This window comes from Sturnira hondurensis, unplaced genomic scaffold, assembly GCF_014824575.4.
Source record: "Sturnira hondurensis isolate 20B ecotype Veracruz unplaced genomic scaffold, ASM1482457v3 Scaffold0022179, whole genome shotgun sequence".
Taxonomy (NCBI): domain Eukaryota; kingdom Metazoa; phylum Chordata; class Mammalia; order Chiroptera; family Phyllostomidae; genus Sturnira; species Sturnira hondurensis.
The window spans coordinates 755,874-781,362 of NW_028094810.1; the positions used below are offsets into that span (position 1 = coordinate 755,874).

The following is a 25,489-nucleotide window of genomic DNA, read 5'->3' on the forward strand; positions in this document are numbered from 1 at the left end:
TCAGTCTTAAACCACTTATTAAATGTGTTAAGTACAGTTATACTCTTAATTAACACTTTTTGTTGATAGGGCTTTTCAGAAAGTTCCAGTGGTCGAGTCTGGCCCGTCCCTGGGCCCCAGCTGGACTGGCAGGTTCAGCCCCAGTATTGGTGGTAATCTGAAATTTCCGAGGGGCCAGCCTAGCTTGGGTACCAGCTCTTGGGGTTCTTGTCCTGAGATCGATACTATGGTGACTCCCACACCTACCGACGGGTCTGCCCCATGGCCCAAGGACCCGAGACCACTGCTGGCACGGCCTCTTCAAGTCCTGTGGCCACACTCCTCTTGGCTCCCAGGACAGGACTTTTTCCAGCAGCTGCCCCAGGTAGGCTTCTGGGCCGCGTCCACCCCCCTGTCCTGGCTGGGAACAAGGGCTGAGGTGTGCTTTCTGAAATCTGAACAGTCCCACTAATTATTACAGCCAGTGGAGCCCAAGATAAACTTCGTTTTACTGAAACGCCGCAGAGTAGGTTTGCAAAAAGTTTGCTACAGTAACAAGTGCTGTTAGGATTTGAGACAGGATAAGGATCAGTGAGTCTGGTGTGGTGGAAAAGACTCACAGTGAAGGGGCCTCCAGCTCTGGCTAGGGGCCAAAGGGTGGTCTCCATCCGGGGAAGGGAGATGGTTCCCCCAACGCTGGGCGGGGAGGAGTTTCACAAGTAGGTCTGCAGGGCAGGTTTCAATATTTAAATAGGCAAATTGTTTAATATGTGAACTGATATTTTAGTAAAACTCTTTTTAAAAATGAGAGGGCCAGCCCTGGCTGGTGTAGCTCAGTGGATTGAGCGCAGGCCTGCGAACCAGAGGATCGTGATTCGATTCCCAGTCAGAGCACATGCCTGGGTTGCAGGCCAGTTCCCAGCGGGGGACCCACAAGAGGCAACCATACATTGATATTTCTCTCCCTCTCTCCTTCCCTTCCTATTTAAAGATAAATAAATAAAATCTTTAAAAAAACCCCAAAAAACCCAAGGGGGCCAGCCCTGGCTGGTGTGGCTCAGTGGACTGAACGCCAGCTTGTGAACCAAAGGGTCTCTGGTTTGATTCCCAGTCAGGGCACATGCCTGGGTTTCAGGGCCAGGTACCCAGTAGGGGGCACGGAAGAGGCAACCACACGTTGATGTTTTCCTCTCTTTTTCCTTCTCTCCTCTCTAAAAAAGTAAATCAATAAATAAAGGCTCAACTTGGCTGTCCCAAGGTGACCCCAAGAGGCCAGGGAGGAAGTGCACCTGGTCTGCCCAGGCCTGACCCACTGGTCCCGTAGGAGTGCCTGGGTGAGGGTGACTGCGTCCCTAGAGACCCTCAGGCTCCAGTGCCAGCATTATGCCTCACCTCTGGTGTGCCTGCTCTCACATTTTACAAATTGTTTCATCATCATCATTAGCGAGTATTTGCTGTGCGCGTCTTCCCGTGTGCAATAAGTTTGCACGTGTGGTGGGGGCGGGCACTCGGGGGCCAGCTGAGGATATGTGGAGGGGCCATGGCTCCTGTGGCCAGGCCGGCCGGCTGGCCTGTGCAGCTGCTGTGACACAGTGACTGTGTGCCTGCCCACTTACCTGAGCTGGAACAAGTGCAGAGCTTGGCTTCTGCTCTGGATGTGCCCGCAGGTTTGCCCAAAGCCGACCGGCTGACCCCTGGTGGGAGCAGGTGTGGTTTCCACCAAGCACGTAGGGCTGTCTGTCCCCCAGCTGGGTCGGTGTCGGTTTCACCCTCCAAGGGCAGGCCCTTTGCTGGTGTCCTGGAGCTGCTGTAGCAGAGGACCACAAAGCGGGGGTGGGGGGTTGGGGGTCTGGTGGTGGTTCAAACAACGGGATTTTATTCTCTCAGTTCTGGGGGCCAGAGTCTGAAATCAAGGTGTGGGCAGGCTTGTGCCCCCTCCAGAGACGCCAGGGAAGGGTTCTTCTCCTGTGTCCAGCTTCCGTTATCTCCAGGTGGCCCGAGCTTGGGGAGTATCACTCTGGCCTCTGCCTTCACTCTGGTCACAAAGCTCCTGTGTGTCCTCCCATCTCTTGTAAGGATACTTGTCACTGGATGGAGAGCTCACCCTAACCCAGGATGACCTCATCTAGACATTCTTAATTACATCTACAAAAAAATATTTTTTCCAAATAAGTCCCCATTCACAGGTTCTGGTTGGACATGTCCCTCGAGGGGCCACATTCAGCCCACCACGGCCACATGTCTAGGTTTCTGTGGGGTCCTCAGGGGTTGGAGGACAGCTACGTAATGGGACGCGTCTCACCAGGTGGTAGCCCACCTCCCAAGGACAGGGCCAGCCCTCAGGGGACTGGTGGGCAGAGGGAACACGGCTCAGGCCATCCCAGCAGGCTTCAGGCCCCGGGGCGTGTTGCACAGCTGGGGTTGGGCTAGCAGGTGGCTTTCTGGGGCAGCTAACCCATGTAAGATGGCCCAGAGTGGGGACAAGTAAAAGGTATTTTGTCTTTTCCAAAATAACTTTAAGTTTATCCTGAACATGGGATTTCAAAACATTTATTGCATGCTCCAGTGCTACTGTGTTGTGGGTCGAGGCCCCCAAAGAAACTGGATAGAGGTGGGGTTTGCTCCCCTCCTGCTCTGCATGGCCGAACTGTAGGAGGAGGGGCGCACATCCAGGGTGAGGCCCACAGGATCCACCGAGATGCCCTTCCATCAGGCACAGGTGAGGGAGGGGCAGCCAGGGACCGTGGGGGAGAAGGCTTCCTTCTGCCGTCCCCAGCTCTGCAGGATAAGCTGCTGAGAGCTGCCCATATTAAGTCTGGGGGCCCAGGAGCTGCCAGATGGGAGGAGTGGGGGTGGGCTGAATCCATGAGCTCCCGCCTGTGGGGACACAGCCCTGTGGAACAGAGGACTGATTTCGTAGAGGCCTGGCTCAGGCAACCCTCCGCATGCAGGGCTGGCCTCCTGCCCAGATGAGTGGTCTCACCTTCCAAACCCACCCCCACGCTTTTCATAAACCAGGGCCTATTTAGTTTGTCAGTGTAGGTGGCCAACTAGGGGTCTCCTTCATGATGAGGGGTCTTCACGCTCAGGTGTTCTGGTAGATCAGCACTGACCCCCACCTGTCTGGGTGGACCTAGCGGCCCAGCCTCTGGGCCTGGCTCTGCAAACCTGTCCACACGTCTCTGAGGGTCCTCCAGGCCCGGGTACCGGGTGCAGGAAGGACAGGCGAGAAAGCCACACAGCCCGCCCGTGTATGTGAGTCCCTGTGCCTGTCACTCAGAGTCCGAGATAGAAAGCAGCCTGTCATGGGAAAACATGTAAGCACCGGTGATTTGGCCCAAACCTGCACCACCACCACCCAGCCCCTTGCCCCCCACTTTATAAGCAAGATATGCATCCCAGACACGGTGTTTTGTCTGGGGAATTACTGAGGGCGATGAGCACACCATTAGTGCCGTAATCAACACGCAGCACCTTCCCACTGGGGCCGCCACATCTTGTCAACAGGTGTGATCAGGGCAACAGCCCTGGGAGGCCCCGCACAGACTGCAATTAGCAGCTAATGAGGAGGTGGAGGTGGGAGGGAAGGAGACTCAGAGAGAGCTCCGGGGCCCTTCAGGCACCCAGTCTGAGGCCCTCCCTCGGCTCCCACCTGGGCAGGGCTACAGGAAGCAGCAGAAAGAGCAGGTCTCAGAGAGGGTCTCACCGTGCGGTGGGGACGTTCAAGATCTTCAGGAGGACAGGCGCACTGCACGCCTGTCCACAGGCGTGTGGGGCTGGCTCCGCCCCGGCCCCTGGAGGCCCAGCAGGGGACGCAGAGACCACAGCTCTGTGGGCACAGTGGGCTGCGCAGCACCAGCAAGCAGGCTGAGCTCGGCAGCCTCCTTCTCTGCCTGACTATGTGCTGGAGGGAGAGTGCGGGAGGGTCTGGGAGCCGAGCAGCTCCCTGCTCTGTGGACGGGCCTCTGGGTTGCAGGCCTGGGCTGGCCAGGGCGCCTGGTCTGCTCTTGCAGGAGAGCGGGCTCACAGCTGGTGAGGCTGAGTCCCAGGCACAAGGCTCGCACAGAGCAGCTCTTCCCAGGGGGCTTCCTCAACTGCCTGTCTGGGATGAGTGGCAGCAGGCTAACTGTAGGCGCTTCCCTCAGCCTACGGGGTCACAGCATCATGGCCACGGCCGCCTGCCATGGTGAAGTGTCAAGGCTGGGCTCGCCCATGGTCCCTGAGGTGCCACTGCACTCACACTCTGTGCTCAGCCCTTCAAGTCAACATGGGGACCATCTGGGCATCTGAGGAAGCATGTTCCTTGTGACAGAGTCGTGGGGGGCCGGGGGGGGGGGCAGGGACCCTGTGGGAACCCTCAGCTCCAGGGCCTCCACCCAGGCCCAGGAAACTGGGAGCCCCTTAGTCCTTGGCAGCCTGGCTGGTTTTTTTCTCTGTGTGACATTTTCACTGTTTTGTGAAGGTCAGGCCTGGCCTGCTGCCAGTGAGGGTCACCCTAGAAATTGTGCACTTAGCCCCGCACAGCGCAGTGTTAGGAGCTCCCTGCTTGTGAGGTCACAGGCCCTCCCCAGCGGACCCTGCCTTCTCCCTGCCCCTGGCAGTCTCCTGTGACTGTGGCTGCCCCCTAACTTACCCAGTTCAGCCGCAGAATTGGGGAGTACGCTGGGGGTCTCCCATACCTGTAGGAGAAGAGGGCTTTCTCATGCTGGGGACTATGGAAACTAGAGAAGGGAGCCAGCTGACTTGGTGTGTGGGGGGGTAGGGAGCCACTCTGCCCAGCATGGTGTCTCCTACTGCTTTGCACCAAAGGGGCACTGTCTCTCGATATCTCTGGTCTCTGTTCCCCATTCGTGGGAGGTGCCAGCTGGTGACCTGGGGCCGCCTCCGGGCTCAGCCATGCCCTCAGCCCTGACCTTCCCCAGGAGAGCTCGGGCCTCAGCTTGGCTCCTGCTCCTGGAGGCATCCTGACCCCACACGGTGGGTGGTCACGGCAGTGAGGCAGGCATGTTTGTGAGTGTGCACGGCACACATTCTCCTGGTGAGCAGCACAGCAGGAGCCAGAGGACCCTGGGGAGGTAAAGTCACCCTCCAATAGCCACCAGGGCCAGCCCCAGCTGGCACCTGGTGAGGTGCTTTCTGAAGTTGTCTTGGAGCTTCAGAAGGACCAGCCGTGTGGGGTTGGCAGTGCTGAGTGGGGTACACCCGAGCCTGGGAGCCGAGTGGGAGGGACTGGGTAAGCCCCTCCAAGCGCCCTGGCTGAAGTGGCCTCAGACTGTCCCCAAGACACCTTCCATGTCGAGGCCAGGGCCCAATCCTGAGGCCCACCCGGGGAGCTCCAAGGAGAGCTAGTCTAGGGCTTGGCCACGTACAGGTCCTAGTGGTGGTGCCCAAGGCTACAGGGAAGGCAGCCAGCTGGGCTGGCACAAGCCTGGCCAGGGCCTGGGCCAGTGGCAGGTATTGCCCCACCAGCTTGGCCATTCTCCAGCCCTGACACGCAGTGTCTGTCCTCCTGGCACCCAGTGAGCCCCTGGTCCTACCCCAAGGCACCCACCCCCTCCGACCACCCCTCCCCTCACTCTCTCTTCCCCCAGCTGGCCCCTCCCTTGGCTCACATCACTGAGTCTCAGGTTCCAATGCAGCAGGTGGACGATAGTTGAAGACACTGTTTCCCAGGTGCTTATACAGCCACATGCCACTGGACATGGGGACATGTGTGAGCATGAGGGTCCTTGGGGGGTCCTTTGCAGCCCAGTGTGCTTCAGATCTATGGCTGCAGGCAGCCCCCAAGCTTAGGCCTTGGAGCAGGACCGTCAAGGTTCAAGCCTGGCTTCTGATCTCAGCCAGGACTTCCCCTGAGAGCCCTGCCCCTCTGCTGCCCCCAGCAACTCTCCCAGGTCCAGACCGTGGTGGGGTGGGGGGTCAGGGGATTAGGGTGGCCCTCCTCATCTGCCCTCACTCCTAGATGCTTTGTAGATCATGAAATTTCTATAGCCCTTCATTCTGGGGTCAGGGCGTGGGGGTGGGGTCATTACCCAGTCTCTCCCAGACCCAGTGCCAGGGTCACCCATCCCCCCCACTCCTCTTACTTCTACAACTGCTGGAGGGTGTCACGGGAGATGTCCACTGCGTCTAGGCTGTATGCAAGCCTAGAACCGGATCTCCATGCCCTGGCCTCGATGCCTGGGAGGGAGGGGCCAGAGTGTGAAGTGGTCCAGCAGGGGTGGCTGGGGCAGCGATGGGACTGGGTCTGTGGATCAGGGTCAGCTGGGCAGCCCTCCCTCCCTGTGCCCAACGACTCAGGGCGGCCACTCATGGGCGTCGGCCCGTCTGAGAAACTGGCCAGGGCGCCGAGGAGTGTCTGGAGGCGCTGCCCCTCCTGGGCCAGCACACCGGGCTCACAGCCAGTGCAGCCAGTTGGGTTGGGGTCAGCAGTGCCCAGGCAGAGGATGGGGTCAACCCCGGGATTGTGCCCCCTCCATGACTGCCACGTCATATTAGGGGTGGCCTGGGCCCTGGATCCAGCTGTGCACGAGCCCCCTCTTCTCCTCCGAGAAAGCGCTGAAAGCTGCATCCAGGACAGTCACGTGAGGGGGATGGTTGGGTGAGGGCCCAGGAGCGGACAGCCCTCCGGGGCACCAGGGGTTCAGTAGCAGCTCTCACAGGCCCCACTGGGCCTCACAGTCCAGGTCTTGGACAGCAGTGGCTGCAGGCAGGCAGGCGCTCAGACCGGATGGCTGCTTCTGCCCAGCCTGTGTCCACTTCAGGTCCTGGCAGTCCCAGAAGGGCCCAGGCGGGCAGTCCTGGGCGGGCCCACAACCCCCACCTGGGGACCTGGTCTATGTCCCCCACCTTGGGTGAAGCAGTCCCAGCTCTACCTATAGCCCCACACCTGTTGAGGGAATGCACATGGTGTCCAGATGGGAGCAAGGAAATGAACAGGGCAGGGGTCGTGGAAGCCAGGAAGAGGGTCAGTGGCCCTCAGAACCAGCTCCCAAGGTCAGTGATAGCCATAGAGAGGTGGAACCTGACATATGGCAGAGGAGTGTGGCCTCCAGGACCATGGCACAGCCCTCTGGGAGGAGGGGGGAAGGACTGACCTCCCACAGTCGGGATGACTTGGCCAACAATGGAAGGCTTCCTGGAAGAGGCAACCTGGGGCAGCGCTCCAAAGACAGGTCTGTTTCAGGTACCAGGCCACTGGACTCTGGTCTCCTTTTCTATTTTGCTCATGTTGGGGTACAGTTTTTATTTTTTATTGTTTTAGAAACCAGAGCAGGAGCCAATCTACTGAGCTCAGGGCGCATCTCCTGCCCTCTGAGAACATGGCCCTGCCTGGGGAGCTGGCTGGTCCCCCTTGGCCTCATAGGGATGATCACATTAGAGCTAAGTGTGCGCACACCAGCAATAAAATCAGCAAAGCCAGACTTCTTAGACGTGACTGGAGGTATCAGATTTAGCCAGGTGAAAAGAAAAGAAAAAAAGCTTTAAAAAATGTGCAGAGTGCACAACCCCCAAGTTTTGTTCACTCAGAGTGAACAGGCCAACAGTAGCCTAGGGGCAGGTACTAGCAGCCAACCCTGACAGAGTCAGGACAGACAGGGATCCAACGTAAGTGATGACAGGTGTGCAGGAAGCCAGCCGGGAGCCCCAGTGCCTCCTGAAAAGTGCTCAACTGAGACTGGCTGCACTCACATCCCGGCTGCAAAGTTGCGGGAGTGGGAGATGGGAACCAGGGCAAATGTTTTCTTTCCACTGTCCAAACTGTTACTACTTCTTTTTTTTTTTAAAGATTTTATTTACTGATCACTCCACTAGACTTCCACCAAGATGGAGGCATAGGTGGAAACACTGTGCCTTCTCCCACAACAAAGTTTGAATACAACTAAGGTTTGGAGAACAAAGACACAGCCAAAGGACAGAAAATTGAATTATACGGAAGTCCAACTACATCTAACCGTTCAACGGGGATGGTAAGAGGGGCGGAGCCAGCAGCGAGCAGGGTCGGGCAGGACAGACCCCCCCCCCCCCCCGCCCCGACCTAGGCGCCCAGGCAGCCCTGAACCAGTTGGGATGTGGGGCAGACTGACTGTGGTCCCACATTCGTGCACAGTGAGACAGACCACGCAGGTCCTAGGGGGCGAGGGCTGACAGTGGTGGCACACTCGCGTGCAGTGGGATGAAACGCGTAGGCCCGGTGACGGTGGCAGCTGCAGCACCAGTGGGGGCCGCAGCAGCAGGAGGCAGACGGGACCGCCATTGCTCCTCTTTGACCCTGCCCCCACATACGATGTCACAACCCAGCGACTGAGTTGCCCTGCTCTGGTGAAGACCTAGGGCTCCGATCCTGCTATGTAACAGGCACGAACAGCCCAAAAGATGGCGCAAGAAGAACTCAAAGTCCCAGAGCCGATAACTCTCAGCGACCGAGAAATTGCCAGCCTCTCAGAAGCACAATTCAAGACACTGTTTATCAGGATGCTCACAGAACTGGTTGAATTTGGTCACACATTAGAGGAACATATGAAGGCTAAACTAATTGAAATGAAGGGAGATGTCCAGGAAACCAATAGCAATGGAAAGGAAACTGGGACTCAAATCAGTGGAATGGACCAGAAGGAAGAACGAAACATCCAACCAGAAAGGAATGAAGAAATGAGAATTCAAAAAAATGAGGAGAGGCTTAGGAACCTCCAGGACACTTTTAAACGTTCTAACCTCCGGATTATAGGGGTACCAGAAGGGGGAAAGAAACAGCCATGAGTGGAAAACTTATTTGAACAAATAATAAAGGAGAACTTCCCCAATCTGGCAAAGGAAATAGACTTCCAGGAAATCCGAGAAGCTCAGAGAGTCCCAAAGAAGTTGGACCCAAGAAGGAACACACCAAGGCACATCATAATTACATTAGCCAAGACTAAAATGAAGGAGAGAATCCTAGAAGCAGCAAGAGATAAGGGGACAGTCACCTACAAAGGAGTTCCCACCAGACTGTCAGCGGATTTCTCAAAAGAGACCTTACAGGCAAGAAGGGGCTGGAAAGAAGTATTCCAAGTCATGAAATCCAAAGACCTACAGCCAAGATTGCTCTATCCAGCAAAGCTTTCATTTAGAATGGAAGGGCAGATAAAGTGCTTCTCAGATAAGGTCAAGTTCAAGGAGTTAATCATCACCAAGCCCTTATTATATGAAATGCTAAAGGGACTTATATAAGAAAAAGAAGATGAAAAATATGAACAGTGAAAGGACAGCAAACTCACAGTTATTAACAACCACACCTAAAACAAAAGCAAACCAGGAGGACAGCTAGATCAAGAGTGGAACCATAGAAATGAAGAACACATGGAGGGTTAGTAACAGGGGAGTGGAAGGAGGAGAAGGGGGGAGAAGGTACAGAAAATAGCATAGAGGGTAGGTAGAAAATAGATAGGGGGGAGGGCAAGAATAGTAGGGGAAATATAGAATCTAAAGAACTTGAGACAGGTGGTTATAAACTAAGGGGGGGAGAAGGGTGGGGGAGGGAATGTGTGGGTGGAGGGGAATGAAGAGGGGGGAATAGAACAACTGTAATGGTATAATCAATAAAATATATTTAAAAAAGATTTTATTTATTTATTTTCAGAGAGAGTGGAAGGGAGAAAGAGAGAGAGACAAATATCAATGCGTGAGGGAAACATCAGTTGGTTGCCTCTCGCATGCCCCCTACTGGGGACTAACCCACAACACAGGCATGTGCCCTGACTGGGAATTGAACTGGTGACCCTTTGGTTTGCAGGCTGGTGCTCAATCCACTGAGCTATACCAGCCAGGGCAAATTTTTACTACTTCTTTAAAGATTGTCACTCACTTTCACTTATTTTTAAAAAATCTATTATTGGATCCTAAATGGTCAACACCTGTTACTATCTACCTTTCTAATTTTGTAAATACCCTCGTTTGGATCTGAATTTCTGTGATTACTACAAAGGTTGAGCCTGTCTTCATAAACCACTAGCCACTCAGTCTTCTTTTTAAAATATATTTTATCGATTATGCTCTTACAGTTGTCCCATTTTCCCTGTTCAGTCCCTTCCACCCTGCACACCCCCTCCCACCCACATTCCCCCACTTTAGTTCATGTCCATGTGTCACACTTATAAGTTCTTTAGCTTCTACATTTCCCATACTATTCTTACCCTCCCCCTGTCTATTTTCTAACTACTGTCTATGCTATTTATTCTCTGTACCTTTTCCCCCCTCTCTCCTCCTCCCACTCCCCTTCTGCTAACCCTCCATGTGATCTCCATTTCTGTGGTTCTGTTCCTGTTTCAGTTGTTTGCTTAGTTTGCTTTTGTTTTTCTTTTAGGTGTGGTTGTTAATAATTGTGAGTTTGCTGTCATTTTACTGTACATATTTTTTATCTTCTTTTTTTTAGATAAGTCCCTTTAACATTTCATATAATAAGGGCTTGGTGATGATGAACTCCTTGAACTTGACCTTATCCGGGAAGCACTTTATCTGCCCTTCCATTCTAAATGAAAGCTTTGCTGGATGGAGCAATCTTGGATATAGGTCCTTGCTTTTCATGACTTGGAATACTTCTTTCCAGCCCCTTCTTGCCTGCAAGGTCTCTTTTGAGAAATCAGCTGACAGTCTGATGGGAACGCCTTTGTAGGTGACTGTCCCCTTATCTCTTGCTGCTTCTAGGATTCTCTCCTTCATTTTAATCTTGGGTAATGTAATTATGATGTGCCTTGGTGTGTTCCTTCTTGGGTCCAACTTCTTTGGGACTCTCTGAGCTTCCTGGATTTCCTGGAAGTCCATTTCCTTTGCCAGATTGGGGAAATTCTTTTTTATTATTTGTTCAAATAAGTTTTCCACTTGTTGCTCTTCCTCTTTCCCTTCTGGTACCCCTGAACATCTGGTAACATCTGGTTGGGATTTTAGAACGTTTAAAGATGTCCTGGAGGTTCCTAAGCCTCTCCTCATATTTTTGAATTCTTGAATTCTTGTTTCTTCATTCTTTTCTGTTTGGTTATTTCTTTCTTCTTTCTGGTCCACTCCCTTGATTTGAGTCCATTTCCTTCCCATCACTATTGGTTCCCTGTGCATTTTCCTTTATTTCACTTAGCACAGCCTTCATTTTTTCCTCTAATGTGTGACCAAATTCAACCAGTTCTGTGAGCATCCTGATCACCAGTATTTTGAACTGTGCATCTGGTAGGCTGGCTATCTCTTAGTCACTTAGTTGTCTGTTTTCTGGAGGTTTGATCTGTTCTTTTGTTTGGGCCAATTTTTTGTCCTGACGCACCTGTTACTTATGAGGAGTGGAGTCTTAGGTGTTCACAAGGGTGGGGCAACCCAAGGCAGTAGGTTGTGATGCTGTATGTGGGGCAGAGTCCGATAGGAAACAATGGTACTTGCTCCCCTCTCTGCTGGATTTCAGTCTCCTCCGTCGCTTCCCCCAAGCAAACTGAGCCTTTCTGGTGCTGATTGCCGTGTGGGTGGGTTTCTGTAAGTTCTAGGACCCTGTGGGTCTCTCCAATGAACTGTCCTGTGAGGCTGGGAGCTTCTCCTGCTGCTGTCTCCACCCCAACAGGTGTTTTCAATAGGTGTTTTGAGGCTTTATTTCCCTGCGCTGGGACCCTGGGTTGTGTGGCCTGTCTTGCTCTGCAGTTTCGCTGGTTTATCTGCATGCAAATGTGGGATCACCTGGTTCTGCGAGCCCCCTTGCACACTAAGCCGCTCCACAATCCACCACCTTGCTGGGTCTGCCGGCTGCTGCTTTGTGCACCTGGGGTCCTCCAGCCACTGCTTTTTTTTTTTTTTTTTGCCGAGACCCCTCTCTGCTGGCCACCCGACCCTGCCTCCTTACCGGTCTGGATGATGGTGGTTGGACTTCCATACAGTTCAATTTTCTGTCAGTTCTGGTTGTTTTTTTTTTAATTTTTTGTCCTTATTTTGGTTATGCGAGGAGGCACAGTGTGTCTGCCTACGCCTCCATCCTGGCCAGAAGTTCCATTCAGTCTTCTTGTGAGAATTCCTGCTTATTCTTGGCCCCTTTCTGTTGGTTTCCTGTTTCTCTTGTTGATTTGTGGTTCGTTTTCTCCCTTACCAAGTCATGGGTGCTTTTAGGTGTCAGAAATCTCTCCTCTCTGTTAGCTGCCAATTTGTCTGTCGAATAGGGATCTTCAATTCTGATGAAGTCAGCTGCCCCCCCGCCCTTTGCAGTGCAGTCACTGTGTTGGCCTCGTTCTCCATTCCAGCATCTATCCATCTAGCTTCCCCAGTCAGAAGCATGTTTTTAATGCATTTGATATCCAACCTATCCATGACGTCAGCTGGGGGTCTGCTTTATTTTTCTTGACACAGTGCATCGTGTGTGTGTGTGTGTGTGTGTGTGTGTGTTACAAATTCATTTATTTGTTTACTTTTCCATAAGTTTAAATCCTTGAGGGGTATAACGTTACATGAATTCTGTGTCCAATGCCTTAACAGGAAGGCTGCTTCGGAGCCTAGCAAGAGCCAGGCCAGCGTTTCCTTGAGCACGAGTTACCCCTTCCCAGGTGACTCTGGCTTTGTTCAGTCTGCCGCCAGGAGTCATTGTGTTGCTCCCTGCTTTGTACACATTGGCACATGCCTTGCCTAGAGAGAATTCAGTTTCATCTCGAGCCCCTCCAATTGTAAGAAGATGGTAATCCTTCTCATTCCGAGACCCTGCTTGTAGGTGGCAAAGATGGCCACAGCCTTCTGGACACGCTCATCACTGTAGCAGCCCTGCTCCCGGCAGATCTGCTCCTCCCCGTACTCCCTGCCGCTGTTTTCAGACTGCCCTTCTCAGGTACAGAGTCCCCGTGTGGGGTCTCCGTACCCCACATGGGTATTTTCTGCTTAGAGTCTCTGGTCCGTTCCTTTGCCTGTTTCTATCTTACTATGGCTTTGTCTTAATATCTGGGAGTTTGCTGCTGCTTTTGAGATCACAGATATCTATTTTTATTTTTTGCATGAATTTGTTTTGTTCCTGAAAAAGAATCCCCTAGAGTTTTTATTGATATTGCATTGAATTTATAGAGTAATTTCAGGAGTACTAACCTCTTTATCAGGCAGGGCTGTTTCACAGAAAGGTCGTCTGCATTGTCAGGTGGATTTCTAGGACTTTGTGGATTTTGTTGTTATTAGAAATGACATGTTTTCTATTAAATTTGTTATTACTGCTGACACAAAGAAGTGCTATTGATGTTTTATTGTGGTAAAATATAATTTACCATTTTAATCGTTTTTAAGGGTATGATTCAGTTGCATAAGCACATTCCCAGTGTTGTACGGTTATCACCACCACCTGTCTCCAGAACTTTTACATTTTCTCAAACAAAACTCAGCACTCACTGAACGCTTGCCTGCTTTCCCTTGCCTACCCCGGTCCCGGCAGCCCCTATTATATTTTCTGTCTGTGTGGATTTCCCTAACCTGGACCTTTCATGTAAATGAAGTCGCATGATATTTGTCCTTTTGTGTCTTTTTCCAGTGGGCATAATGTTTTCAAGGTTCACCCATATAGTAGCCCATATCAAAACTCCATTCTTAGCCCTGATTGGTGTGGCCCAGTTGGTTAGGTGTCCTTCCGCAAAGCAAAGTCACTGGTTCGATTCCTGGTCAGGGCACATGCCTAGGTAACGGGGTTTGCCCCTGCTATTGGGGTGTGTATGAGAGGCAACTGATCAATATTTCTCCCCTTCTCTTCCTCTCTCCCTTCCCCTCTCTCTTTTTATGGTTGAATAATATTCCATTGTATGTATATACCAAATTTTGTTCATCCACTCACCTGTCGATGGACACTTAGGTTTTTCCACCTTCGGCTCTTGTGAGTAAACACTACTATGAACATGGCTATGCGAGTGTCTGGGTCCCTGCTGTCAGATCTCTCAAATACCTTAAATCGGTGGGTCAAGTAGTCATTCTGCGCTTACATTCTGGAGGGGGCTCCACACTGTTTTCCGGCAGTGGCACCGGCTTGCATTCCCACCAGCAGTGCGCAGGGTTTAGCTTTCTGCAGGGCCTCACCGACAGTTGTTATGCTACTGATTTTTAAATCAGTTTCATTGAGGTTTACTCTAGGTACAGGAAAGACATTCATTTACATAAGACAGTCCAGGAGCATTTAAGGTCTTGCTCCTCAGCACATGTTGTACATTTGGCTCACGTACACTCACAAAAATTCTCTACAGGTTTGGGCATTTCTTAGGGCAAAATTTACTTGGCACAGTGTGGCAGGATTTGGGAGACGCCCACCCAGGACCACCCTGTGGGTCTGGGCCCGCGGCTAGGTAGCAGGGGGTACCTATTGTGCTCCACCGTTGCCCTGCTTTGCATCCAGTGAACTTGGCTGAATCTCTCTTGGAGTTTCAGGCCTCCGTGTTTCAAGTAGCAGGCTATGGGTTTGTTTGAGCTGTTCTTAGAAAATCCTTGGTGGTGGATACGGATTGCTATAACCCAGGGAAAGGAAAAAAAATGGGTTGCTTCTTTTAATTTTGGCTTTTTAATTGGGCTGCTTACCGAGACTTTGAGCAACATCTGCTGGTTAAGTGAGAGACGGACTCTTTTTAGCTCAGAAAGAGAAAGGACACTTGCTTTCTCAGCCTCAGTAGCCAATGGGGTGGTGATAACCGTTCAGACCCCCACTTCAGGAGTGATGGAGGTGGGCGCCAGGAGTTGTTCGGCACAGTAGCACAGATGATTCCGGAGAAGCCCGAGGTAGAAGGGCAGGGTGCCCTGGAATGGATTCACCCTGAGAAAGGGACCTGAGAGAGGGACCCATGCCTTGCAAAGCCTTGTGATTCAAGGAGCAGCTAGTAGGCTCTTGCCGGCCCTTGCTTGGGTATTCTTAGGTGATTAAGAATCTTTGTGGGTTGTCTGAGAAAAGTTCCCACTAGGGTGTAAAGCAGCCCTGTGAGGATATGCACTGCATTCGGCTCATCGGAGACGTGCACATAAGGGCTGGGTTTCCTTAGAAGTTTATTCAGACTCTGCAGATCTCGAAATTAACATGGAAAATCACGCCTCCCAGGCCAACGAGGCCCATGACGGTCAGCCTCCCATTAATACGAAGCTGGCCAAGATAAGAATCCTTCGATATGTTTAAATGAATCTTTTGTGTACACAATTAGAAAAAAGCCAGTTATAAAATTAGGCAGAATGACTGGGAAACAGATTTAATTGATCTCTCAAAGCTTCAGAAAGAGGATTTGGACACAGGGATCAGTCTACGGCCATACCACCCTGAACGCGCCCGATCTCGTCTGATCTCGGAAGCTAAGCAGGGTCGGGCCTGGTTAGTACTTGGATGGGAGACACAGGGATCAAGCCATGGTGTGCTTCAGATGTCAACCCAGTTCTCTGAGGTATCGAATATGGCCGTCCTTATTTTGAAAGGGGAAAGTCACGTGGAACTTGGCTTGCCAAGGACAGATACAAATTGTAAATGCCTCCAAGACAAAATTTGGATCCAGCTGTCCTGTTTGTGTCTGCCTGTGTGTCTGTTAGCGTATGTTGTAAATGCGACAATTTTCTGCTTCTGGATGGTACTGTTAAAATTAATTTTTAAAGGCAAGTACTTGTAAGGGTTGAATATTCTAACATTCTCAGAAATATAGAAACTAACGCAAATGCTTTTCAAGTTCATGTGATCTAGGATTCATCCTTAGTAAATGAAAGCTAGCTTAATTTTATTGATTTAAATAAAACAGACATGTCTTGATTTGCCTGGCTTTTACAAAAATAAGCCAATGTTAATATAACTGACTTTCCTGACTATAGAACATGTTTCTAGAGGTCATAAAATGCCTCCATAAATCTGCCAAGCTAGAGAGTGCTAACTGATTATTTCTCAGTTTTCATTAGACCTTGAGGCTTTAAGGGTTATAATCTCAGTATAGGTAGGAACAACTTCAGTGTTTTGGAAGGGCCCCTGGAACACCTCAAAGGATTCATTCTATAAACATTATAAAATAAGTAGTGGACAACTGCTAGGGTATATGGGGTAGGTACACAGTGGTTGGAAATTAAATAAATAAGTCAAGGCTATAGGAAACTCAGACCTCTGCCTCATTCTTTCTGGCTCCCTGGCATCATTATAGTGCATTAAGCTGGACTTAGATGAAGAACTTAGGAGCGGACATTATTTATTTATTTATTGTTAATCCTCACCCAAGGATATATTTATTGATTTTATTTATTTTTTATTTATTTTTAAAAGATTTTATTTATTTATTTATTTATTAAAAGATTTTATTTATTTATCTTTAGAGTGGAAAGGAAGGAGAGAAGGAGAGAAATATCAATGTATGGTTGCCTCTCATGAGTCCCCTGCTGGGAACTGACCTGCAACCCAGGCACGTGCCCTGACTGGGAATTGAACCACGATCGTGTGGTCCGCAGGCCCGTGCTCAATCCACTGAGCTACACCAGCCAGGGTTATTTATTGATTTTAGAGAGAGGAAGAGAGAAAGAAAAAGAGAGAGAAGCATCAATCTGACAGAGAGATATCGTGTGGTTGCCTTCTGTATGCACCCCGACCTGGAGCAAACCCGCAACCTAGGAATGTGCCCTGACCGGGAACTGAATCCACAGCCTTTCGGTGTACAGGACATTGCTTCAATCAGCTAAACTACCCAGCCAGGGCTAAGCTGACATTATTTAAAGGGGACATTTTACACTATTGCCAAGGTTTGATAGAGTCAGTTGAAGAAAATGCCAAATTGGTAACCACTGCCTTTCACAACAAGCTCCCAGGAGAGAAAGACTTTAAAGATCATTGACTGGCACCTGGTGATTTTAGTTATTGGGAAGAACATCAGATAAAAAACACTCTCCAACATCATTGGAAGGGACCTTATCAGGCACCTAATCTTGAATGGACATCTACCCTGGTCTGTGGAAATCAGACTCCTAGAGGACAAGAAGCTGCTGACGTCAGAGAGACAGCTGTCTCAAGGTGCTGACAAGGCTAGTAGACCTATGGGTTGGTGCTAAACTGAGGGTCCGTTTTGTTTGCTTGTTTTGTCTACTGAAAAGTAATATCAAGTAGGGCTTTTATAACCAAACAGGATTTATTTGGGAAAAAGAAAAAGTTGTGGAACTTCTGGTCAAGATGGCGGCTAGGCAGACATGGACCCAAGAAGGATCCAATAAGTTGGACCCAAGAAGGATCACACCAAGGCACATCATAATTACATTACCCAAGATTAAAATGAAGGAGAGAATCCTAGAAGCAGCAAGAGATAAGGGGACAGTCACCTACAAAGGAGTTCTCATTAGACTGTCAGCTGATTTCTCAAAAGAGACCTTATAGGCAAGAAGGGGCTGGAAAGAAGTATTCAAAGTCATGAAAGGCAAGGACCTACATCCAAGAATACTCTATTCAGCAAAATTATCATTTCAAATGGAAGGGCAGATAAAGTACTTCTCAGACAAGGTCAAGTTACAGGAGTTCATCATCACCAAGCCCTTATTATATGAAATGTTAAAGGGACTTATCTAAGAAAAAGAAGATCAAAACTATGAACAAACTCATAACTATCAACAACTGAACCTAAAAAAGAACACTTTTTTTGGTTCAAATCACTGGTGTTTGGTTTAAGCAAATAACTAAAACAGGAACAGAATCACAGAAATGGAGATCACATGGAGGGTCATCAGTGGGGAGGGGAAGGGGGGAGAGGGGAAAAAGGCACAGGGAATAAGAAGCATAAATGGTAGGTAGAAAATAGGGGGAAGTTAAGAATAGTATAGAAAATGAAGAAACCAAAGAACTTATATGTACGACCCATCGACATGAACTAAGCTGGAGGGGGGAGGTGCTGGTGGGAGTGGGGGTGCAGGGCAGAAGGAAATAAAGGGGAGAAAAAAGCCCTGGCTGGTGTGGCTCAGTGGTTAGTTGCCAGCCTTTGAATCAAAGGGTCTTTGGTTTCACTCTCAGTCTAGGACACATGCCTGGGTTGCGGGCCAGGTCCCCAGTAGGGGGTGCATGAGAGGCAACCACACATTGTTGTTTCTCTCCTCTTTCTCCCTTCCTTCCCCTCTCTAAAAATAAATAAATAAAAAAAATTTTAAAAAAGGGGATAGAAAAAATGGCAGCACTGTGATACCATAAGCAATAAAATACGCTTTACAAGAAAAAAAATAATAAAAGCTTATCATTTGTTACAGCATGGATGGACCTAGAGGCTATTATGCTAAGTGAAATAAGTGAGACAGAGAAAGATTAATACCATGTGGTTTCACTTATATGCGAAAATTTAAGAGCAAAATAAACACACAAAATAGAAACCAACTCACGCCAGAGATCAGACTGGTGGTTGCCACAGAGGAGGGGGCTTAGAGGGTTGGGTGAAAATGTAAAGGGATTAAGACGTACAAATTGGAAGTCCTAAAATAGTCACGGGGCTATGAAGTACAGCATAAGGAATGTAGTCAATAATATTATAATAACTATGTACAGTGCCAGGTGGGTCGTGAGGGGGTACACTTTGTAAAGTGTGTGATTGTCTAACCACTATACTGTACACCTGAAACTAATACAAAATTATATTAACTGTAAACCGTAATTAAAAAAGGACTTCTGCCAAGATGGAGGCGTAGGTGGAAGCACTGTGCCTTCTCCCACAACCAAGTTTAAAGACAACAAAGTTTTAGTAAACAAAAACGCAGCCAAACACAGAAAATTGAACTATATGGAAGTCCGACAACAACTAACCGTTCAACCGGGACTGGTAAGAGGGGCGGAGCCAGCAGCGCAGCAGGGTCGGGCAGGACAGATCCCCAGACCCAGGCGAGCAGGCAGCCGTGGGAAGATCCCAGGTGTGGGGTAGCAATGGGCGGACCCAGGGAGTGCTCAAAGCGGCAGGCTGACCGCGGTCACACATTCGCGCGCAGATAAACCAGTGAAGGAGCAAGCAGTGAGACCAACCCCAGGGGCAGGCCCCAGCAGCTTGTGGGAAGCAGCAGAGGGGACTGCCATTGCCCCTCTTTGACCCCGCACCTACATACAACATCACAACCCAGCGACTGAATTGCCCCGCCCTGGTGAACACCTAGGGCTCTGCTCCTCATAGGTAACAGGCATGAACAGACCAAAACATGGGTCAAGAAGAACTCAAAGTGGCCCTGGCTGGTGTAGCTCAGTGGATTGAGCATGGGCCTGCGAACCACACGATCATGGTTCGATTCCCAGTCAGGGCACATGCCTGGGTTGCAGGCCAGTTCCCAGCAGAGGACTCAAGAGAGAAGCAACCATACATTGATATTTCTCTCCTTCTCTCCTTCCCTTCCCCACATTGATATTTCTCTCCTTCTCTCCTGCCCTTCCCCTCTAAAGATAAGTAAATAAAATCTTACAAAAAAAAAAAGAAGAACTCAAAACCCCCGAGCTGATAACTCTAAGCGACCAAGAAATAGCCAACTTCTCAGATGCACAGTTCAAAATACTGATCAGGATGCTCACAGAACTGGTCGATTTTAGTCACAAATTAGAGGAACAAATGAAGGCTAAACTAATTGAAATTAAGGGAAATGCATAGGAAACCAATAGTGATGGAAGGGAAACTGGAACTCAAATCAAGGGAGTGGAGCAGAAGGAAGAAAAAAAATGACCAAACAGAAAAGAATGAAGAAATGAGAATTCAAAAAAATGAGGAGAGGCTTAGGAACCTCCAGGACATCTTTAAACATTCCAACATCCGAATTATAGGGGTACCAGAAGGGGAAGAGGAACAGCCATGAGTGGAAAACTTATTTGAACAAATAATAAAGGAGAACTTCCCCAGTCTGGCAAAGGAAATAGACTTCCAGGAAATCCAGGAAGCTCAGAGAGTCCCAAAGAAGGTGGACCCAAGAAGGAACACACCAAGGCACATCATAATTACATTACCCAAGATTAAAATGAAGGAGAGAATCCTAGAAGCATCAAGAGATAAGGGGACAGTCACCTACAAAGGAGTTCCCATCAGACTGTCAGCTGATTTCTCAAAAGAGACCTTCCAGGCAAGAAGGGGCTGGAAAGAAGTATTCCAAGTCATGAAGACCTACAACCAAGATTGCTCTATCCAGCAACGCTTTCATTTAGAATGGAAGGGCAGATAAAGTGCTTCTCAGATAAGATGAAATTCAAGGAGTTCATCATCATCAAGCCCTTATTATATGAAATGTTAAAGGGACTTATCTAAGAAAAAAATATGAACAGTGAAAGGACAACAAACTTACAGTTATCAACAACCACACCTAAAACAAAAGCAAACCAGGAGGACAGCTAGATCAGGAGCAGAACCATAGAAATGAAGATCGCATGGAGGGTTAGCAACAGGGGAGTGGGAGGAGGAGAAGAGGAGAGAAGGTACAGAGAATAAGTAGCATAGGTGGTAGGTAGAAAATAGACAGGGGGGAGGGCAAGAATAGTAGGGGAAATATAGAATCTAAAGAACTTGAGACACGTGGTCATAAACTAAAGGGGAACGAATGGTGGGGGAGGGGTGTGCAGGGTGGATGGAAATGAAGGAGGGAATAGAACAACTATAATGGCATAATCCATAAAACATATTTTATATTTTATTTTTTTCACATAAAATGTATTTTAAAAAAAGAAAAAAATGCCAAAGCAATTACATTAATTTGTACCTCCACCAGCTGTGTTTGAGAGTTCCAGTTGTTATACATTCATGCCAACATTTGTCTTTGTCAGTCCTTTTGAATTTAGTCATTCTGATGGGTGTGTAGCATATTTCACCAGGATTTTGATTTGCATTTCCCCAATGAGTAATGATGTTGGGCATATTTTCATGTGCTGATCGGTTATTCACACATCTTCTTTTGTGAAGTGTCTGTTCAGATCATCAACCTGTGTTTTAAAAGCAGCTGACTGAGATACTCACATACCATGCAGCTCATCCATTTAGAGTCCAAGTTGCTCTGGCTGGTGTAGCTCAGTGGATAGAGTGCCAGCCTACGAGTCTGAAGGCCGCAGGTTCAACTCCTCACCTAAGGCACGTGCCTGGGTTGTGGGTCAGGTCTCCAGTAACAGGTGTGTAAGAGGCAACCAGCCAATGTTTCTGTCCTCCTCTTCCCCTATCTCTAAAAATAAATGAATTTCTTTAAAAAAAGTGTACAATTCAACATTTGTCAGTATCTTCACAAAGACCTTCCTTTAATCTGAATTATTGAACACTGAGTATTTTTGGAATTTAACATTTGCTTCAGATTTGATAATGTTTCTTAATGACGACAACCTAAAATCACAAGGGAAAATAGCGCTTACATACAAAACATGTGATGGGTCGCCATCGCGTTGACAACTAATGCTACGTGACTCACGAGTGGCACCCTTCACGCAGGTGTCAGAGTTAAAACAAGGAGTTAAAACAACCACTCTCAGCTGTCAGTGTTAAAACAAGAAGTGAACTCTTCATTCCCACCCACATCTGCAGTGGCTGGAACTTTTGAGCTCAAACTATTGTTCTCGATGCAAACACAAAGGAAATTTCTGCATTTTAAAATCCACTTAACTGTGCAGTTGAGAAGCTCCCACTTAACCCTCAACTGGAAGTGATTAGTCTTGTTATTAAGCCCATCCACTGAATTTTTAAAATTCCAGTGGATGGGCTTGAATCTTCCAGATAGGGTTTGAATCTTTCATTTCTAAAATTTCCTCTTTTGTTCTCTTAAAAAAACTTTTTCTACCTCTCATTCATGAGAGCCTATTTCCCACAACCTCGTTGGATGTGGTCGCAATAGCCAGTTTAAACTCCCTGTCTGATCATTCCAATAGCTGAGTGACTCAGTTTGGCATTGGCCTCAGTTGGTCCTTTTCCCTTAAGGATGGGTCACACTTTCCTGGCTTTTCCTACGCTGCATGTTTTTGGATTTTCTCATGAACATAGCAACAATTGTGTTGTATAGACACTGAATCGTCATATTCCTGTGAACACTGTTTCTTCTTTGGTTTTGGTGGGCCACGAACTTGGTTAGATTATGGCTGTGAATTCTGCCACTCCTGGGGCGGGCAGAGAAATGAGTCTCGGCCCATTTTTCATCTTTGGCTGAGCTGTTTCCAGTCTGCTCTGCACACACTTGACGCAGGGTCTGCAAGAGCGTCAGGCAGAGTCTGAGTGCTGGCACCCCCGCTTCCACACCTCTGGCTGCCTGCAGGGCAAAGCCACACACACACACACACACACACACACACACACACACACATAAAACCACTCCAGGCTGGCATCTTCCCCTGGGTAGCAATTCCCCTCCAAGATCTGACTTTTGTTCACTCCCCAGGGCCTTTGTGGAGTGGGTTTTTCACATTCTGTGCAAAACTTTGCAATTATTGTCTGTTGACAGGGCTTTTTAAAGGCACTTACTTCTCTATCAACTTCCGTAAGTTGACTCTTGTGTCTGGCAGCCTCACTGAATTTCATGCAGGCACACCTTGGAGATGTTGCGGGTTCAGTGCCAGACTGCCACGACAAAGCAGTTCATAATCTTTTTTTGCTGGTAAAGGGTCTTGTCTTCAATTTGTAAAAAAAAAAAAAAAAGCAGCATATGTGAAGCAAAATAAAACAAGGCATGCCTGCTTAATTAGCATTTGGTCTAATTGCATTTGGCATATTACACAGCAGAAAGAAAGAAGGAGCTCCTGCCCTTCATGACAGCATGAATGGAACTGGACAGCATTATGCTAAGTGAAACAAGCCAGGTGGTGAAAAACAAATACCATGTGATCTCATCTCTAAGTGGGACCTAATCAACAAAACAAACAAGCAAGCAAAATGTAACCAGAGAAATGGAAATAAAGAACAAACTGACAATAGCCAAAGGGGAGGGGGGAGAGAGATGATGGGGAAAAGAAGGGAAAGAGTCGTCAAGGAACATCTATAAAGAACCCATGGACAAAGCCAAAGTGGGGAAGGATTGAGGGTGGGAGGTGTGGGTGGGTGGAGCGGGGGAGAGTGGTGGTGGAAAAATGGAGACAACTGTATTCAAACAACAATAAAAAAATGATTTAGCCCTGGCTGGTGTAGCTCAGTGGATTGACCGAGGGCCTGTGAACCAGAGGATCGAGGTTCGATTCCCAGTCAGGGCACATGTCTGGGTTGCAGGCCAGTTCCCAGGAGGGGACTCATGAGAGGCAACCATACATTGATATTTCTCTCCCTCTCTCCTTCCCTTCCCCTCTAAAGATAAATAAATTAAAAATCTTTAAAAAATGATTAAAAAAAAAAGAGAAAACCCAGCCCATAGAAAAAGTTAAAGATGGGGCAGCTGTACACACTCAGCTCTGCAAACACAAACCTCTGCAGGTATAAGATTCACAAGAGTCCCCTCCAGGGAACTCCTGTTCACAAAACCATCAGAGAGGTTATGAGGAAGCGAGGGAGCTTCCAGGGACTTCAGCTTCAAGGTCACACCACAAAAGCTATGGTCTAAAGTTGGAAATTGGTGAGCAGGTGCTGGAGTCCAGCTGCAACAGAGGTGTGTGTTGTCCACACCCAGTGGCCAGCAGCCAGAGCACTGGGGAGGAGGCCTCCTCCTCCTGTCTGGGAGATAGCCAGTGCTGGGGCAGGGGGCCTCCCACTGGCCCCACCGTCATGGAGGGCAGTGCTGTGTGCTCACTGTGGCTAGCTGGGTTGGCTTTTTCTCCCCAACCCCTAGACTGTTGCAGTCCCCCATCTGGCCACTTCACCCCCTGGTGATGTCCACAATATGACGTCCCCTGGCTCACTACTATGAGCCCAGAACTCACTCAAAAGAAACCACGCTGTGGCTGATACTTTGAGTGGCCACCACAGAGAACGGGTTTATGGGGTGGCCTGTGGAGACACTACCAGGGCACAGAGCGTTCGTTTCTCCACCTGAGAAATGAGAGAGTGAGAGCTCAGGAAGGAAGGACTTGGCTCCAACACATGCCTGGTACAGGACGGTCAGCCCGGAACATCTACCCACGCCCACCAAGGGAAGGGCTGAGGCAGCTCTCCACCCTGCACCCCTCCTCCCTGGGCGGCCCCTCTGAGGGGTCCCCACCCATACATTCCTGGAGCATGAGTGGTGCTGCTCTCAGCGGCATCAGAAATGCCTCATTTCTTTCCCTGACAGACCCGAGAGGCTGCTGGCCTCTTGACCACCCACTTACCGATTGAGGAAACCAAGGCAGAGGAGGTTCAGGTTTGGTCCATTACTCTGAAACATCAGAGCCACTGCAAGCAGGGCCCACCTGAACCGTGGGGAGGGACCTGGAGACGCCAGGTTTTTTTCCAGGGGTCTCCCCATACCCAGCTCAGTGTTCAGGCTCACGAGGGGCTGACCACAGCCTCATCCGTGGGGCTTCGGGGGTGGATAGCGGCCCGGTCAGGGTCTGGGTCATGTGCGTGGTCTTGCCCGGGGAGGTGGGGGCCAGGAAAACCCTGTCAGCACCTTCTGGAACTTCTAGCCAAGCAGCTCTGGGTGGGAGCAGGGAGTGGGCTGAGGCTGGTACTGGGACCTACCCAGGAGGGGCCCCTGACCAGCCCCAAACAAGCAAGATGGGGGAGGTGGGGCGGCCATTGCCTCTGCCTCCGTGGATGCCCCCTCCTGAGTGCATTTGGGGAGCAGCAAGGAGCCTACCCCACCTCTCATGCTCTATTCGGAGGTTGGTGCTTTGGGCACCAGCTCTGTCCTAGTACCGGCTGCTCCCAACGTGCTGTGAGCCCCTGGGCTTGCTGCACGGAATGGGTTTGTCTAAGATCTGTCCTAAACCCATAATCTGCTCCCCTGCCCGCCCTCTCCAGAGAGGCCTGCGGTTGGCGGGGAATGTGGTCTGACTTCACACTCCATCACTTGAGGGTCAGACCTTGGGGGCTGAGGTTGGGCTGGGGTGGGAGAGTCTACAGGTGCGTGGGGCAGGGGACAGCCTCTGCCAGTACCCTGCAGCCAAGCACCTGCCAGAGGCCATGAGCTCCGGAGTCTCAGGGTGGGGGAGGAGCTGGCCGTTCCTCCATCACAGGCAGTCACCTTTATCTCGTACTCTCCTCTGAGGAGCTTAGGGTCCACTCAGACCCCAGATGGCTACAGCAGGACCAGGGACAGAAGGGCAAGGGCAGGGCCAGCCCTTCTGTGGCCAGGCCCCACATCCAGGGCCAGAGCCTGAATCTCTTCTACTCCAGCCCCAGCGTCTGAGCAGGGCTTGGCGTGCAGTGGGTGCCAAGTGTGCGTGCAGGTGGCTCATGAGTAACAGCTGACCAGGTGGATGCTGGTCTTGGAGGACTCAGGGTCAGAGAGGGGACCACGCCAGGTCCTATCCTGTCTCGCCCCTGCCGGGACCCACCGCACTGCCTGGGAATTGTTTCCACGGCACACATAACTGCCCAAGCCCTGAACCGGCTGAGATGCCATGACTGGATTGTGGCGCTCTGGCCAGTCTGAAAGCTGCAGCCTTAGAAGAGCTGAGGCGTCTCTGTGGCCCCAACCTGGCCTTGGGTGGGGAGGAAAGGATGCTGGTTCCAGGGCCCATGGTGGCTTG

At 49.8% G+C, this 25,489-nt stretch overlaps 1 protein-coding gene across 4 annotated transcripts in view; it reads left to right on the forward strand.

Moving 5' to 3' along the window:
- The first annotated feature begins 211 nt into the window (after nucleotides 1–211).
- The window catches only part of MSLN (mesothelin), a 29,684-nt gene continuing 4,406 nt past the window's right edge, over nucleotides 212–25,489 (forward strand). The window contains exon 1 of one of the 4 annotated variants that reach the window (XM_037034583.1): nucleotides 212–364. In XM_037034583.1, the coding sequence (XP_036890478.1) occupies nucleotides 227–364 (138 nt within the window). In that variant the 5' untranslated portion in view covers nucleotides 212–226. Of the gene's footprint in view, nucleotides 365–24,031; nucleotides 24,191–25,489 lie in introns of those variants that run through there. The other 3 variants (XM_037034585.1, XM_037034588.1, XM_037034587.1) reach the window with 3 other exon arrangements.